The sequence below is a fragment of the Phascolarctos cinereus genome, unplaced genomic scaffold (genome assembly GCF_003287225.1).
Source record: "Phascolarctos cinereus isolate Bilbo 61053 unplaced genomic scaffold, phaCin_HiC Scaffold_9;HRSCAF=440, whole genome shotgun sequence".
Classification (NCBI taxonomy): domain Eukaryota; kingdom Metazoa; phylum Chordata; class Mammalia; order Diprotodontia; family Phascolarctidae; genus Phascolarctos; species Phascolarctos cinereus.
In genome coordinates this window covers 204,470,377-204,488,692 of record NW_027556402.1, presented here as the reverse complement: position 1 = coordinate 204,488,692, position 18,316 = coordinate 204,470,377, and the positions used below count along the sequence as shown (strand labels likewise).

The window sequence follows — 18,316 nt, the reverse complement described above, 5'->3', positions numbered from 1 at the left end:
TCGCTCTGTCGCTGATAAACAGCAGGAGAGCTTTCCCAAGCACCCCTGGGTGTGGGACTGATCACTCAAGACCCTCAGAGATAACTCTCAGAGAGTCCAACAGACCCAGCCTCAGGCTAGGAAATGAAAAAAACGAGCAGTGGGAGGGGCCCCAAGTGGGGCTATAGGATCATAGGATCATAGATTTAGAAACAGAAGGGACCTTGAACATCAAGGAGCCCAACCCCTTTATTTTATGAATCAGGAAACTGAGACAAATAGAGGTTAAATGACTTGCCCAGGGTCACACAGCCAGCAAGTGTCTGAGGCAAGATTTGAACTTGGGTCTTCCCGACTCCAAATCCAGCATTCAGAAAGTGATTTAGCTATTCTGAGAAAATTATATAAGAATCTGTGTTTTATTTAATTCCTCTAGTCCCACAATTAAAAACTGATTCTTAAAGAAAATAATAAATCCTTGAAAGAACCCAGCAGCCTCGGGGAGCTTTCCTGTTTGTCTACCTACGAGTGAATATTTCCTCCCCAGGATGAACCACTCCAGGCTGGATGCTGCTAACAAGGACCTTCAGACCTGAGCATCCATCCTTTGGCATCTTTACTCCTCATTAAACCTAGTGTTTCAGGATTTCTCAAGCATCGTAGACTCTCTGAGCTCAGGAATACATTCAAATGGCATTAAATAAAATTGGAAATGGAATTTCCTAAGAGTATAATGGGCTCTCTGCCCAGGCGTGCATTAGTCGGCCTCTGGGATCTCAGAGCCATGACCTCTCACAGGGGAGCTTGGGGATGGAGGTAGCAGCTGGCAAAGCTTGGAGCCGGGGTAGGAGGAGACAATGGACTGAGCTGCTACAGCCTGCCCCTCTGAACAAAGACAGGGGATGGGGCTTTGTTTCTCCCAAAGTGCTTCATCTCCTAGAATGCTTTGCACAGGACCCTGCTAGCTGCTAACACCAGCTGTGAGCGAGGAGAGGTAGCAATCATTGTAATCTGTGTACAGAATGGTTTAGGGAAAGGAGAATTGGACCATGAGACCCGAGTTCAAATTTTGGCTCTACTGAGTGATTCTTTCTAAACCTCAGGTTTTTTTCCTTCTGTAAAATGGGCATAATACCCACAATACACCTTCTTACAAGGATAGAGTGATGCTCAAATGAGAGTAAATACAAAGCACTTTGAAAACTGCAAATCATTATATACGTGTGCGTTTGTAAACAAGGATCTCTCAACAGCCCTTATCTGCCCTGAAATTTTTATCAATAACTTAAATAAAGGCAGAGCTTATTATAAGCTTAATTATATATGAATTAATATAAATTATATATTACTTATAAGCGTATAGTTAATTAACACAAACTTATTAAAATTGTAGATGGCAAGAAACTGGGAGGGACAGTTAGTATATGTGTCCACACACACATACACACACATACACACATGTACATCCGCACATATATGTATTGTTATTCTTCCCACTTTACAAAGAAGGAAGCTGAGGTCATGAGAGGGAAAGGGGCTCACACAGGGAATTGGTAACAGAGCTGAGACTAGATCTGGGTCTCCTGACTCCCAGCCCAGGGCTCTTTCCCTATACCAAAAAAACCCCTGTGTATGGGCAGAGGTGTACTTTGGGGCTCAGGGCATGGTCAACTTAGGACTATTGCCATCACTGGCTATTCCATTCGATTCAATTCAACCAATACTTGTTTGTTTGGTTTTTTTAAAGGCAATTGGGGTTAAGTGACTTGCCCAGGGTCACACAGCTAGTAAGTGTCAAGTGTTTGGTCTGAGGCCAGATTTGAACTCAGGTCTTCCTGACTTCAGGGCCGGTGTTCTATCCACTGCACCACCTAGCTGCCCCCAACCAACACTTCTTAAGCACCAGATAGGGAGCCCGTAGTGAGCAGAGAGGTGCCACTGGAGGCCAGATGGGCTGGGCCCAAGCCAAGGCTTTGATACATAATGGTGCTATGACTCTGGACAGGAGACAAGGCTCGGTGCTCCCAGCAGTTCTCAAAGACTAAGTTCCACACAGGGACTAAATTCCACCTACTAATGAAATCATAGGCCTAAAATCACTCCCTGTCAAAACTGTGCAAGACTGTTCTGGGCACAATGGCAAAAATATGTCTCCCCATTCAAAGAACAGACATTTCTGCTGGGGGTCGTGGAATTGGCAGGAAATTGGCAGACTCGAGGTGCTCTGACCAGGGAGAGCGCACTAACAAGGAGGGGGTTGCAAAAGGCTTCCAGTAGAAGGGGGAACCTGAGCTAAACCTTGAAGAAAGTTACAGATTCTAAGTGGCAGGGCTGAGGAGAGAAGGCAGATCAGGTTTGGGGCCCAGCCTCTGCATATTCACAGAGGTGGGAGGTCAGTTTGTCTGGAACATAAGAATACGGGAAGGGGAGTGATATGGAATAAATCTGGAGTCAAATCGTGCAGGACCTTCAGCCTCGAGCTGTAGTTAATTCTGGAGCCTAACCTGAAGGTTTCCGAGCAGGAGAGTAGCATCGTTGGAAGATTTGTGCCTCGGGAAGATTATTGTGATGGCTGTGTGGAAGATGGATTGAGAAGGGGAGAGCCTGGGCGCAGGGAGGCCAATTAGGGGGCCATTACCGTAGCACAGGCAAGAGGCGATAAGGGCCTGAATTAGGGCCTTGGCTGTATGAGTGAAAAAAGAGGGATGGATGTGAAATCTATTGTGGAGGAAACCCAGACAGGATTTTGCAGCTGAATGAATTTGGAGGAGAGGAGGATGACCCCATGACCATTAACCTGGATGACTGGGCGGGTGAAGACATTCTGCATGAATCATTCTCCAAGCCGTGGAGACACTCCCCCTTCTCTCCTTTTACCATGAAAACAATAAAAAAAAACCAATAAAGACAAAAAACAATAAGAAACAAAACCAAAAACCCTCTTGCCTTAGACTGTCCACTGCAATGTGTTCTTTTCCCTGTAAATTAGTCCAATGTCTCCCCCAACTTTTCCTCCTCCCTTACCCTCCCACCCTGATTTCCCAGAGTGTAGGCTCCCTGAGGGCAGGGTACATCTACTCCTCTGTCTCAAAACTGGGAGCTTCCTGAGAGGAGAGCAGAGGGCCTTCCTGTTCTTCCTCCCCATAAAGATGAATGGATAGCCTGACACAAGCCTGGATGTACAGGCAGTCAGTGGACTGATGGAACTGAATTGAATTGAGTTCAAAGCTAGAGATTTTCAGGGCCCTGCAGAAGGTTGTGTGCACAGAATCACTGGGAGACCAAAAGGTCAATGACCTACTTCTGCTTCCAACACATTCTGCTCAGGAAGATCACAGACTCCTTCTGTTGAGATGCTCCAAATAGAGTTTAAGTGTCTTCAGCTTTCAATGACTTCACCTCCTACTTTGCTGAGAAGATTGAGGCCACAGGTCATGTGCTCCCTCCTATCTCCTCCACACTTCAAACACTCCATGTTTTTCTGCCATCTTTTCTCCCCCCTCCCTCCGGTTTTAGAGGATGAGATGACTGTGCTCCTATCCAAGAATAACCCTTCCTCCCTTGCCCTTAATCCTGTTCCTGTCTCTCTCCTTCTGGAGGTGGCCCATCCACCCACCACTATTCCTTTTCTTTCTCATTTTCAATATCTCCTGGCTCCTTATCTACAAACAGAGTCACATCTCTCCTGTTCTAAAACAAACAATTTTTTAAAAAGGACTTTGACCTATCATATTTCTCTTTTCTCCTTATCTCTGCATTGAATTCTTAGAAAGAATAGTCTACACTTCCTTTCTCAGCTTCTTACTCCTCAGTTCTCTACAAACTGGCTTCTAACCTCATTCCAGTACTCAAACATCTCTTCCCAAAGGCCTCTTCATCACTAAATCCACCTAGTTTTTCTCCGTCCTCATTCACTTTGACTTCTCTGTGACATTTAATACTGTTGACCACTCTCTCCCTGTGGATGCTTTCTTCTCCCTTGGCTTTCATGATGTGGCTTTCTGCAAAGCTTTCCTCCTTCCTATTTAATTATTCCTTCTTATTCTCCTTTTTCGGGTCATCCTCTGCCGTCTGTCTCCAAAGTTTACAGTGTTCCCCACAGTCCTACCCTCACCACTCCTCACTCTACATATTCCACATCCCTTGTGGATCTCATTTACTCACAGAAGCAGAGAATCGCTGCATCTAAGAACCAGAAAGGGACTTTGGAGGTCACTGAGTCCAGCCCACACGTAACCAAGAATCCCTTGTAAAACATTCCTTTAAATCCCTTCATTTCTCCTTCATCAACCAGTTCCTCCTTTGTTGGCAAGAATTGCAGAATGTCAGTTCCCTTGTGACTCCCTTTGCCTTCTGAAGTATGAAATAATTATTGAGGCAGGTGGAGAATTTATCAGAGTGCTCCATTTTTGGCAGAGGGAATATCACTTATTGATAGTTGAAGTCCCCCCCATCACTACAATATCGTGATGCCAGGGAAAGTTTCCCAAACTCTTTATCTAATTCTTCCTCCTCCCTAGGTGGTATAGAGTATCCTCCTACAACAGTATTTCTTCTGTTTCTGCCTGTGTTAATTCTCACTAGAATGCTCGTTATCGTATTTCTACCCTGAGGTTCCTGGATCTCTTCACATGGGCATATCTTTTCAACATATCATGCTATCTCATCTCCCTCACCACCCTCTACCCCCACTACCTAGGTTCTTTTTGAGATAGGTATACCCTTACAGAGATAAATTCTAGTCATGAGTCCCTATCCCATCAAGTCTTTCTTGGTGATCCTTGTAAGGTCAAATTTGCTTAGCAGCACTGGAATCTCTAACTCATCCTATGTATTACCCATAATTTGTGCATTTGTATAGAGACACCTATAGCTATGGGTTCTATTATTGTCTCTATTCTTATCACTCTTGAATCATTAGTATTTCCTTCTGCTTATTTTCCTCCTGTGCTGAACCTGCTACTCTTTGTGGTACCAGACTTGTCAGATCTACGTAGGCAGTTTTTCCCCTCCCCCTTTCTTTTCAGTTTAAAGCCCTTTTGATGAAATTCACAAAACTCCAGGTAAATATAATTTTTACTAGTATTTGGTAGGTATGCTCTACCTTGCCCATCATTTTCATATTTTAAGCCATCTTGGATAACTCCAAAACCCATTGTCTGGCACTATCTTCTTAACTAGCTGTCCACTTCCCACAGTTTCATTCCTCTTCCGACATCTTTTCCTTTAATCAGAGGTAGCAGAAGCAATGGAAGTACCCACCCCTTGGGTCTTTCATAACATAAATACCCAAAAGGTCTTCCATTTCTTGCCACAGACTCTATAACTTTTAGCAATACTTTCTATGTTCTTCTTGGCAATTTTACCTGCACTCAAGTGAACTGCAAGGAATAGGTAGTAGTCATCAGGTTTGGCAGGCACTGTTAGGTTGTCTGTTATGTCCTGGAGAAAGACCTAGTGAAGACAGTGGTCTTCTCTGTTGTTAATGGCAGGGCAAACATAGCCGGGAAGCATCAAACACCACAACTCATCTCTTTTTCCTCCGCTCCTTATTGGATAATCTCCCATCCAATAGCACCTGTGCATCCACACCATCACTCCTTGTTGGACAAGCAGCTCCTTCCTCTTCAGAGGATCCAGTTTGCTCCTCTCCAAGAAGAGCATCAACTTTGTCTTCAGAGGTCTTTCTTCTTCCCCTTCTCCTATCTGCCTCATTCTTTTGCCCTCCAACCTCTGGACATGGGGCAAGGATTTCCCTCTGCCACATCAGATCCTTTTTTCTCCTTCTTTGTTTTTATATTGAAGCTCCTCATCTGTTTTTGAAGGACTGGACTACTTTGCTCTAACAGCCTGGAGAGTGGAGAGGTGCTCCTCAAATCCCTCTATCCTCAAATTCTTCTAGGAACAAAACCAGCTAGCAACTCAGAGCACAGATGATAGTGATGTAGCTAGAGCTGGAAGACAGACATCACTCATTCTATACAGCTCATTGCAAAGTTCTCTAGGCTCTCCATAGTTGCTGGAGGCAAGATCCTTCCTCAGTGTTTTGCTAGACACACAGATAGCTTTTGAGGCCAATTCCCCCTTTAGAATTGCTGCAGCAAATTCCTTGTGGTGAGTCTTAAACTAAGAGTTGTCCTTCCTAGCATCCTATTAGCACATGGGTAAGCACACCTGATTTCATTTCCCTTGTTTTCTAATTTCCTTCTCACTCTTTTCCTTGGGTCCTACTTCTTAAGCACAGATCTGACAATACAACTCCCTTACTCAATCAACTCTTGTCTGACCATATGTCTCTTTTACTCAATCAATTCTTCCTATCCCAGAGGCAATAGGAAGCTTTCTCTTTTCATTTCCTGATTGAAGCCTTTCCCCAAATTCCCTAACTGTTAGTGTCCTCCTTCCAAAGCTATCTTATATTTAATCACTTTGAACACATTTACATGCATTCACTTTATATTTATGCTGGCTATATTTATTTATCTGCTTGCTGGCTCCCCTATTTGAATGTGAGCTCCTTGTAAGTAGAGATGGCTTCATTCTTTGTACCTATATCCCCAGTGTCTAGCTCCTAGTAGCTTTTTATTAAATACTTACTGATTGACTTTGATCCAACTCAATTCCTTGTCCTCCATCTTAAGCTTGATCCCTGTCCTCTTTCCTTTCAGGAGCCCAAGGGACAGATCAGGATTCTGTTTGCCCGATGCCCAGCTATTTCCTTTCTAGAGTACAGGAAGGGTATGTGGTAGGAATCTGGTGCAGTATAGTGAAGGAATATTGGACTAAGAGTTGAGAAATAACCTGGCTCAATCACTAAATACCCTTGTGCCCACTTTAATCCACTCCCCACCCCCAGCCTCAGTTTCTTCATTGATAAAATAATTCTTATCCTGTCTACTTCACAGAATTGGTGTAAGGCTCAAACAAGGTAATAGATATTACCTAGGGGCAACAAGGTGGCACAGTGAGCACCTTACTATTGCAGCATCTGGGGCTACCTTACCTGTTGGCTCCCAGAAAAGTGCTAGGTACGTTGTGGATCAGAATCTATTTTAAATCATGGCTCACTAGCCCCTACCAACATGTTTACTTTGATTGCTCAGTCAGGGGACACATAGTTTAAAGTGAAAATTGAGTGAAATAACATAGTATTAAGATAAAAGTTCTCCCCTATCTCCAATACCCTCCTCCCCCCCCACCCCAAAAACCCCAAAACTTGGTGCTTACTTACCCACACATTTATACATCCTCAGTGGGAAAAGAGGCATGCGTAAAGATGTGGGGCATACCGAGAGGGGGAACATGTATGGCTACAATGCCCAAATGAATGAGCATATATTCAGGGAATACGTGTGGCCAAGACACAGGAAATGAGGGGCATGTGGAGCCTCGAACCCTCAAAAGCTGCCAACATCTGCTGGATTGCTGGGTGTTGCTCTCTGCTGCCACCAACTGGATATTGTACGTGCATCGCTCACCACTAACTTATTCAGCTCTAGTTGCTCTTCAGCAGTCCAGCTATCCTCAGAGCATCTAACATTGCATTCACCATTCGCTAATGATATTGTGGTTAGTAAGCCTCTATGGTCCTATTCAGACAATTCTTTCAACCTCCTACTCAATTTTAGCTGTTATTAAAGATGGTGTTATCTTCAGGACTGTTTGCTACTGAATCTACCCATCCGATGAGAAGGGGCACTAAGTGAGTCTGTCTCCATCTGGGGAGTATTGGCCTTTTTGCCAATGGCTGCAAACCATTTACCCTTGGAAGGTAACAGATGTCCAGGGTAAGGCCACATCTTTTCTTTTTGTTTGTTTGTTTTTTGGTTTTTTCTTTCTTTTTTTCTTCACATCTACTCTTTAAACTCCTCTTTCCTGTACTGTCTTACTGATTTTTCTAGCTCCACTCTTTTCTGACCTATGGTTAAAAGCCCATTTCACTACTTATCATACTTCCCTGCTGTGGTAAGTATTCCCAGGGTGCTACTTCTTCAACTGCAAAAGATTCTGAATAAAAATGTAGTGAAGAAATGGCTTCCAATCTCCCCCTCCATACTCTTTGCTTCTATGAAAATCACAAGGACTGGGAGGGTTAGAGAACACTAAAAAGTCTTGTGACCCTTCTCCCACTAAACCCTCCTCCCCAAAATCAAAACTCGGTTTCTCTCTGGTCTCTCTATATTATCGGATGTCAGAAGTGGCCATACCATGCACGTTCAAAGCAATCTGAATTTTGACATCAGCAATTCCTCACAACAGCCCAAATTGTCATTAGAACCAGTTGATTATTCAAACTGGAATAAAAACGTATGTATTCAATTGAGTCCAGTTATTTTTACTGTGTTGCCCATGTGCCCTGGCCTTATGGTTGGCTGTTTTGAAAAGTAGGAGAAGGGAGCTTTGTCAATGGACAATCCTTTGGTCAGCCAGAGCTGAGCCTTTTAGATCCCACATAGAACAACTGTCAGAGCAAAAGGACTTCTACCCCTTTCGTTTTCTCCATCCACCACACCTCCTCTGTGTAGGAGACAATCACGCCTAGAAAGGAGGGACTAGGGATTTTTGTTTGTTTGTTTTGGGTTTTTTTGCCATTCTTTGTATCTCCACTGCTTAGCATAGTACCTGGTACATAGTAGGTACTTAATAAATGTTTATTCATTGACCGACTGACAACTACCCTCACTGGTTATGTAAGACGAAAGGATGAAGCCAATTGGTGGGATCAATTCCCTCCTCAGTTAATATCACTCCTGCTGCTTTGGGGTATATAGAATTACAGAAAATCAGAAGAGAAAGGGCCCTCAGAAACCATCTAGTCCAGGGATGGGGAACTTGCAGCCTCAGGGCCACGTGTGGCCCTCTAGGTCCTCAAGTGTGGCCCTTTGACGGAATCCAAACTTCACTGAACAAATCCCCTTAGTAAAAGGATTTGTTCTGTAACACTTGGACTCAGTCAAAGGGCTCCACTTGAGGACCTAGAGGGCCACATGTGTCCTCGAGGCAGCAAGTTCCCCACCCCTGATAGTCCAACTCCTTCATTTTACGAAGGAAGCAGGTTCACAAGGTAAAATTCACTTGTCTAAGATTTCACAAATAACCTAGTACCATTAGGCCTCATCCTGGCCAGAAGAAGACTCCAGCCTCCTGACTAGAGGTTTGTCCCTCACATCACTACTTGTCCCTCACATTACTACTTCAATTACGCAGATCTTTGATGCTATATAGGAAAAACAATCTGAGAACTACAATAGACCATGAATTATTGCTCCTTGTTTGGAAGCATGTCTCAGACCAGCCATCTAGGGCCTTCCTTCACCTGGTACAGAATGGCCAAGGCAGCAGAGAAGGAGAGAAGCTGGGGTCTGACATAGCTTTCTAAGGTCTGCAGGGACCCTTACACATGTTAACTCATTCACAACAACTCCGAGGGAGGTTGTATTATTATCTCCATTTCACAGATGAAAACAACTGAGGAACAGCAGGACTGTGTGGCTCCCAGGGTCATAGAGCTAGTAATTCCCTGCGGCAAGACTTGAACTCAGGTGTTCTTGACTCTAAGCCTTGTACTCTATCTCAAAGCAGGTGCAAGGGGAGAGATTCATTTAATTATACCACCCAGCTTCCACTTTCTCCATTTGATGACCAAATCTCCTGAAATCAGGCTAGCTGATGGATCCCAAAGTCCACGCTTGGGATTAAAGGAAAGAAGGAAAGACAGAAAGAAGGTTAGAGGGATGAAGGGAGGGATGTCTGTGAGGCACCAAGAACAAGAACGTATGAGGCTTTTCTCATTGACAAAGGCTTTCCTTTGCACTGAATATTGCTCCTCTAAGCCTGGAAGGCTTCCCCTTTCTGTCTTCAGCCGTTGGAATCCCTGATTCTCTTCCCAAAAATTCCATACATATTGTCTCTCCAGTAAACTCCTTGGGGGAAGGGACTGTCAGTCAATACTCAACAAGCATCTATTAAATTTACTTATTAAGTGCTAGGCATTGTGCTAAGAGCTGGGGATGCAAAGAAAGGTAAAAATAGTCCCTGCCCTCAAGCAGCTTCCATTCTAACCAAAGAGATAATATGTAAGTAGCTAGGTAAGATAGAAGATAAATATAGTTGATGATGAGAAGGCACCAGTGGCTGGGGGTACAGGGAAAGGCCTCCTGAAGAAGAAGGGATCTGAGCTGAGTCTTGAAAGGAGCCAGGAGAACCAAGAGACAGAGGTGAATAAGGAAGGAGAGCATTCCAGATATGAAGACAGCCACTACAGAGGCATGGAGATGAGAACTGGAGTATTATGTGCAGGGGAGAGCAAGTAAGTCAGTGTGGGTGGATTGTAGCATTCATGGAGGGCAATAAATTGGAAGAAAACTGGAAAGGTAGGAAGGGACTAAGATCATGAAGGGTTTTAAATGCCATATGGGAGACTTTATATATGGTCCTGGAGGCAATAGGGAGCCCTTGGGGTTATTGAGCGAGAGTGACCTGGTCAGACCTTCAATTAAGGAAACTCATTTTGGTGACTGAGTACAGAATGGATTGGAATTAGTGAAAGGCTTAAGGCAGAAAGAACAGTTGGGAGGCTAAGGCAATGATCCAGGCAACAAGTGATAAATGAAGTCCTGAACAATAATGGCGGCCATGCTGGGGGAGAGAAATGGACCCATGGGAGAGATGTTGTGAAAGGAGAAACAATGAGGTTTGACAACTGGAGATGTGGGTGCATGGGAGTGGGGACTGGAAGACAACAGTGAGGTTTCGAGCCTTTGTCTTTATCTTGCCAGTACCTACCACAGTGCCTGGCTCACAGTAGGCATTTAGTCAATGCTTATTGGCCGGCTCATTAATTTGACTGAGAAGAGCAGAGCTGAGTAACATAAGCACAGAGAATGGCCACTCTCTCAGCTGGGGCTTGGCTCTACCGTGATGGGCTTCCTGGTGTCTAAATCACTGAGCCGCCCTGTGAGATGAGGCCTGGCCCTGGCTCCAGCAGGCCCCACTTTCCATTCCTGGGAGAGATTCATTTCATTATCCTGGTCCTCAGCAAGATATTTGTGTGTGCAAACATGCACATATGGGCACACACATGCGTCTGTACACTCATGTACAAGCACATGCATGCATGTGCATGCACACACAAAGCTTTCTTCTCTAGGGATGTCTGTTCCACTTCTACTTTCCTTTGCAATTTGGTTGTTCTGACCTCGACCTTCCCCAATGCAGGGGTGCTGCTTCCTCCAGCCCCGTCTGCTGGATGCTCATGGCTGGTGGGTGTTTTCCTAATTATTTATTGAATGGCTTAAAAAATGAAACAGGACTTCTGATGTTGCTCCAGCAGTGAGATATGGTCCCTGTAGGAGTCAACCCCAGTGTGAACTCAGGCCCGTACTAGTGAGGGAGGGGAGAGGCCAGAGAAGCCTGTGTGAGACTGTTGGGAAATGTCTCCATGTTACACTGGCTTGGGACAAGAAGGCAAGGCAGGGGACAGGAGAGGGAGGGAAGGAGGGCGGCTGCTCAGTGTCCAGGAACCCAGCAAGGAACAGTAACATCAAAGTGTGCAGGTCTTACAGAGGTCATTGAATGCCATGGGCGGCTCCTTCCCGGGCTTCCTCTGCCAACAACAGCTAATCCTGTTCTATCAGTAGGAAGCCTGCAGGGTTAATGGTGCTAATCAGGCAAAGTCTGTGCCTGGCCTGAGGCATAAATTAATTCCTAATTTCTCTGTCTCCAGACCCTCTCCCATCCAGTCCAGCCTACAATGGTTGCCGGAATAATTTTCCTAATATATGGCTCCAATCACATCCCTCCCCTGCTCAGAAACATTCAGAGCTCCCCACTGTTGATAGGATAAAGTCCATAGCCTGGCATTCAAAGGCCTGCACAAACTTGCCCCAAATTTACCTTTCCTGCCCATTCTTTGGTAAAGTCATATGAATCAGTCACTTAATCACCCCCTACTCCGATGAAAGTAATTAAGATGCCCTACTGCCCCATCCTTTCAATAGAAATTTCACCTTTAGAGATTCAATCAATCCGTGCAAGGCATTGGACAGCTGCCAAAAGTCCTTAGTCATTTTGGGAGGAGGGATAGCCATCGGATCAGATGATATGATGTTACACAGGAAGTGCATGGGGATTGGGGTGAAGAGGCTCAGTCATGCCCTGTGAAGGCTCTGATAAAATAGCAAGCCAGTTCAGCACCCAGCGTTTCAATACAGTCAGTGCCTTGATGGAAGCAGCTTCAGTCATGTCCTTGGAAGAGAAGTATTTAGAGATAGAGACCCCCTGCCTAATCCCCCCTCTCTGTATGTTTATATAGACATACATATGCATATACACATATAAACACACAGACATACATGTGCACAGTATATGCATATAAATAATATTATATATGATATGTATATCATATGTATTTAAGCAATGTACATATAAAAATGTACATTTATTTATGTGTATAGATGCATATATATATTTATGTATATAAGTAAATATGTTTACATAGTACATTAAAATCTGTGTGTGTATATAAATGTATATATGTATTTATAAAACTGGCTTATGGTTTAGTGGATAAAAAAGGCTGGCCTTTTAGTCAGGAAGACCTAATCTGACCTGTCTCTCACACACTCCAATAGATGGGAGGTGCAAGGGCAAGTGGAGGGTAGGAAAGAAAAGAAAAGAAAAGAAAAAAAAAAGAGAAGAAAAGAAAAGAGAAGAAAAGAAAGGAAAAGAAAAGAAAAGAAAAGAAAAGAAAAGAAAAGAAAAGAAAAGAAAAGAAAAGAAAAGAAAAGAAAAGAAAAGAAAAGAAAAGAGAAGGGCAATGAGGCATCTCTTTTTTTTTTTTTAAGCAGAGAAGAGAACAGAAGGAAAGCCAGAAAGAAGCCCAGACAAGCAGGATAACTTTGAAAACTACAGGTTGACCTGATTATATACTTAATAAGAGAAGTAAGCAGTACATAATGGAGATGTGTGGTTTTATGCACAATCCTGTTTTTCTACTGTTCTGTATATGGAAATGCCCATCTTTGTGGTGTTTAAGAATAAAAATTAATTTTAAAAACAAAACCATTCTTGAATCTCCTAACACAGAAATTGTGGCATTCATCTCCCCACCCCACCCCCATTCCCAGCTTCCAGCTCTGTGTGTCCCCTGGGAGCCAACAAGAAAGTGCAGCGACATCAGCCCAGGAACTGCCAGTGACGGTCCTTGAGCGAACTTCCATTTCTGATGGTGACATTTGGTCTGGTTTTCTGGCTAAGCTACATCTTGGAATTGGTCTTCAGGACCCTCTTTTCCTGAGTATATGTACCCAAAAGTAGGCTGCTGGGCCAGATGACCTAGCCAAGGACCTAGCTGAACCCATACGACTAGACCCTCTCCTCCTCGTTGCCCCCCAAGATCTTTGCAGGCTAGCCAGGGCAGGTCTGGGGCCCGGCTGTCTGGGGCAGGAGAGGCCCAGCCCCTCTCACCTTATCACGGATCCCTTGTCTCATGACCTCCCGCTCAGCCTCCATTTTGGCATACTTGGCTTTCCTCTCCTCCTCTTCCTGCCGAAGGGCTTCCTGGCGTTCCTCCTCTTTCTTGGCTGCATCAGGGTCTTTCTCTTCATCTCCACCAAGCATCTTCCCCATGTCCTTGGTGGCCCCTGAGGACAAGTAGCAGAGTCATTAGCATGGGTTAGTAGGGGCTCAGTGTATAAGCCAGCCCAAATACTAGTGCGTGTTCATGGTGAGTGTGAGCATGCATCAATGCAGGAGGCCACATCACTTCTGCTGGTGACCAACAGATCTCAGCCCAGTCCCAGTACCTACTGCCAGTCTAGGCTTCTAATGACAGTCCCATCCTGGCTCTACCTGCTAAGTCTGGTCGAGATCCTAGAATAATCAGAGTCAGAAAGATTTTAAAGGTCCTCTAGCCTTGTTTCTTAGCCTTGTTTGGGTCATGGAAACCTTTGGCAGTCTGGTAATAGACCACTTCTCAGAATCATGTTTATAAATGCATAAAATAAAATACATAGGACTGATTACAAAGGAAGAAATAAAAATGTAATTTTTTTCCCCATCCAGGTTGATGGATCCCCCTGAAATCTATCCATTAGCCCCAGGTTAAGAACCCCTGATACAGTCCAATTCCCTCATTTTTTACAGACAAGGCAACTGGGGGCCCAGAGAACATATGACCTTTCCTAAGGTCATATAGGTAGTAATTGGCAAGGCCCCAAGTCCTGTGACATCAAATCCAGCATTCTCTCTACTGTACCACATTGCTCAATAATGGATTGTTTCCTGTCCCCTCTTTCTCCATCATCCCTGGTATACCAAAACTACTTGCTCACTCTACCCCTCTTGCCCCTGCCTCATGCCAGGCTGAGAGTTTGTGTATTGATGGGTATGATTAGGTAGAACTGAGGGGACAGGGGAAGTGTGTGAAAATATGTGTTTGTGACTCAGTGTATTTACCTGTGTGCATTTCTCTCACCGTACACCTCTGTGTTTTGGGAGAAGCAGGGACAATTGGACTGGGAATGATAGGTAGCCCAGGAGTGGATATCGTCCAGCTTCGAGTTCTGTAGCTTAGTGAGCACGGGTAAACTGGGCCATGCCTGAGCCCTAGCCTCAGGACTGCGGGAGCTGCGCCTGGTAGGGGTGGAGGCTGGGGCTGCAGGGGCTGGTGCCAGAGTCCTCACTCCTGCCCCGACTTTGCCAGCCACCACTTTTCCAATGAGCGACTGATTCACAGGCCCCTTGCAAGCCGCCCTCAACGCCCTCCTTGTAGTCGGGTAATTACACCCTCTCCAAGGCTCAGCCAAGACCCAGCCCAGCCTCTTGGCTCAGAAAATCCCCTGCCTGGGAGCAGGGAGGTCTGGAGGAATCTACCCCCAGCGCCCAAAGTTGGGGGAGAGCTACAGAGGTAGATCTGGATGCCTAGGGCCCGGAATAAACCAGCCAGATTCCCAGAGCTGGGCAACTGCCTATAGCTACCCCAGCAAGAGGGACTCAGGATGAGAGGAGAGTCATCGATGAGCTCTGTTGTTCAGAGCTTAGCATGGTGTCTGGTATACAGTAAGAGCTTAATAAATGCTTGTTGACTTGTACTCTGGATAAAACCTGTATCGCACCTCTTTAATGCTCAGAAACCCTCTTGGTTTCTGAGACAAAGTCCAAGTCCTCAGCTTAGCACTGAAGGCTGTCCAATCCTCGAGCCAGGTAACGTTCTCTCCTCATGCTCCCCTTCGCACTCTTGGTACTTCAGTCAATCCAGATGGCTTTCTGTTCCCCAGTTACACTCCGTGATCTCTCGGTCTTCTGCTTTTGTTTGCTCTTGCCTCTGATTGGAATGCCCATTCTCCAACCTAGCTTGTTGACATCCTGTTGTTGTTGTTCAGTCATGTCCAACCCTTTGCGACCCCATTTGGGGTCTTCTTGGCAAACACACTGGAGGGGTTTGCCGCGTTCTTCTCCAGCTCATTTTACAGAGACAAACAGGGTTAAATGACTTGCCCAGTGTCACACAGCTACTAAGTGTCTGAGGCTGGATTTGAACTCAGGTCTTCCTGACTCCAGGCCTGGCGCTCTATCCACTGCACCACCTAGCTGCCCATCCTGGGCCACCATGCTCTTGAAGGCCAGGATCAACTGCCACCTCTTCCATGAAGCCTTCCTCAAACCCCACAATATTCCTCAAACTGTCTTGACTCTGAACCCCAATAGCACCTTGTCTGAACCTCCTCATGATGTGTCCCATTCTGTCCTGATAAGAAGAACGGGCATGCAGAGTAAAGTGGATAGGGTCAGGACGACCTGGGTTCAAATCCCTCCTCTAATATTTGCCAGGTGTATGAACCTGGGCAAGTCACAATTTGCATGAGAGTCAATTTCCCCATCTGTAAAATGGAGCTAAAAATACTCAGAGCACCAACTTTACAAATTTAAGTGATTCCAATGGGAATATATGTAAAGCATTGTACAGACTTTCAAGCGCTATTTAAATGTTATTATTATTACGTAGCACTCTACATGGCTAAATTGTAAGCTCCTCGAGGGCAAGAAGAGTTTCTCTTTTGTCCTAGTGTCCCAAGCTCTTAGTCTAGTGCCTGGCACACAGTAGGAGCTTAATAAATGCTTTTTGATGATCTCATTTCATCCTCTCAACAATCCTTTGGAGGTAGAGACACATACATACATGGGGTCCTTGGTCTAGAGCTTGGAAGGGGCCTTAGAGGCCATCTGGTTCAGTCCTTCCATTTTACAGATGAGGGAACTGGAGTTCAGGAAGCTGATGACTTGCCCGGGGTCGCACAACTAATAAACATTGGAAGTAGGATTTGAACCTAAGTCTTCCATGCTCTAAATCCAGCCCTAGAGCTTGAGGCACCTAGGTGGCACTGGGGCTGGAGTCAGAAAGATCTGAGCTCGAATTTGACCTCAGTCACTTGTTAGCTGTGTGACCTTGGGCAAGGTACTTAACCTCTGCCTCAGTTTCCCCATCTATAAAATGGGAATGATAATAGTACCTGCCTCCCAGGGTTGTTGCGAGGATCACAACATGTTACTTGTGGAAACATAGTAAATGGCAGAGCTGTGTCTGGAACCCAACTAACTTCAAATCCAGGTCTCTTTTCACTATATAACACCACCTCTACCTTCTTTCTCCTACTAGACTGGCAGCTTTCTGAGGGCAAGAGATGGGTCCTGTTTATTTCTGCCTCCCCTTGGTCTAATAAAGTATTGGGCCCCATGCAAATGCTTATTGTATGAATGAATGGCTATGAACCAGGAGGCCCAGGTCACATCAGTTCTTGATTACTTGAACTAATTAAATTCCATAAACATTGATCAAGTGCTTATTATGTACCAGGCACCCAGAGATACAAAAAGGGGCAAAAGACAGTCCTGGCCCTGAAGAAGCTTATAACCTAATGGACATACAGAGGAGAAAGGATGATCAATCCCAGTCTCAGTCGTTCAACACATCTTTACTGAGCCCTCCCCCCACCATAGGCCAAGCTCCCAGTTTGGCCTCACATGGGGAGAGGTGGGAGAAAGAAAGGATTCATAGTCAAGGAATTCTCAGATTAGGAAAGTCGGAGGAAAAACAGACCCAGACCCCAGCCAACACCCCTTCAAGAAGCTAACAGTCTGGGAAGTAGACATAGGAGAAGGCGGATATATGCCCAACAGCAGCACGTTGGGGCAGACTGAAAGAGATAGAAAATAATCAGATTTAGAGTTCGAAGGGGCCTTGGAAAATATCTAATCCAATCCTCTTATATTACAGATGAGGAAACTGAGGTTTACAGAGTTAATAATCATAGCCTGAATTTATATGCTGTTTTAAGTTTTGCAAAATAATTTATAGACATTTCTTCATTTGATACTCACAGTAACATTCATTGTAGGATAATGTGCTATTATCAGCCACATTTTCCAGAGGAAACATTCTCAGAGAGATTAATGACATGCCTATTTATGATGAAACATTCGACTCACCTCCAAATAGAGAGGTAGGTGGTGGTGGATTCATAGTACAGGTGGAGACAATTAAATTTTTTTGGGGTGGGGGGAAGTAGCCAATGCAGGAATTTGGTTTGCTTAACTGCTGATTATAATAGGTTTTGTTTTTCTTGTTTTCTCAATGGGGGCACAGGGGAGGGGGAGAAGAGAATACAGTCCTGAAAAAAAAATTTAAAGAAACAACTTACCAAGGGTCACAGGACTAGTAAGTACCTAATGGTGGATTTGAACCCAGGTCTTTCTGGCCCCAAGTCCAGTACTGTATCCACCATATCACATAGATTGAACTTATCCATTGTCCCATAGGCAATAAGTGTATAAGTTAGAATTGACTGGGGCTCAAGTCCCCTGATCCCAAGTTCAGCCCCATTTCTACTGCATCAAGCTGCCTAGCTGACATCCCTAGGCACAAGTCCCATTAATTCCATCACAGCTAGCTCCCCACCCCACCTACCTTAAAGTTGCTGCTTGCACCAGACTGCATTTGTTTATTCACCTGGCATCCGCCTGCCCACTTCACCGCCTGTGGTTTCTGTTCCTGCATTGACACAGTTTTCTGTCCCTGATCCAACCTCAAAATTCTGTTTTAAACCCCAATACCCCCCTTCCTGAATGACTAAGACACCATGATTCTGGCTTTAGTACTTACCAGGTCTGGTACTTAAGAGAGGGTCTGACAAATTGATATGGTGGCTTACAGGAAAGAGAGCTCATTTCCAATTGGGGTGTATCAGGGAAAATGTTGAAAAAGTGAAACCGTTCGATCTAGAATTTCTAAAGATAGTTAGGATTTCAACAAGGGCAGATGAGAGGGATGGCATGCCGA

General features: G+C 44.8%; 1 protein-coding gene across 1 annotated transcript in view; it reads right to left on the bottom strand.

Annotated features, from left to right (window-relative positions):
- Positions 1-18,316, bottom strand: part of CPLX1 (complexin 1) — a 110,539-nt gene that overhangs the window by 18,895 nt on the left and 73,328 nt on the right. The window contains exon 3 of the mRNA XM_021005527.2: positions 13,447-13,622. Within this exon, the coding sequence (XP_020861186.1) occupies positions 13,447-13,622 (176 nt within the window). The remainder of the gene's footprint in view (positions 1-13,446; positions 13,623-18,316) is intronic.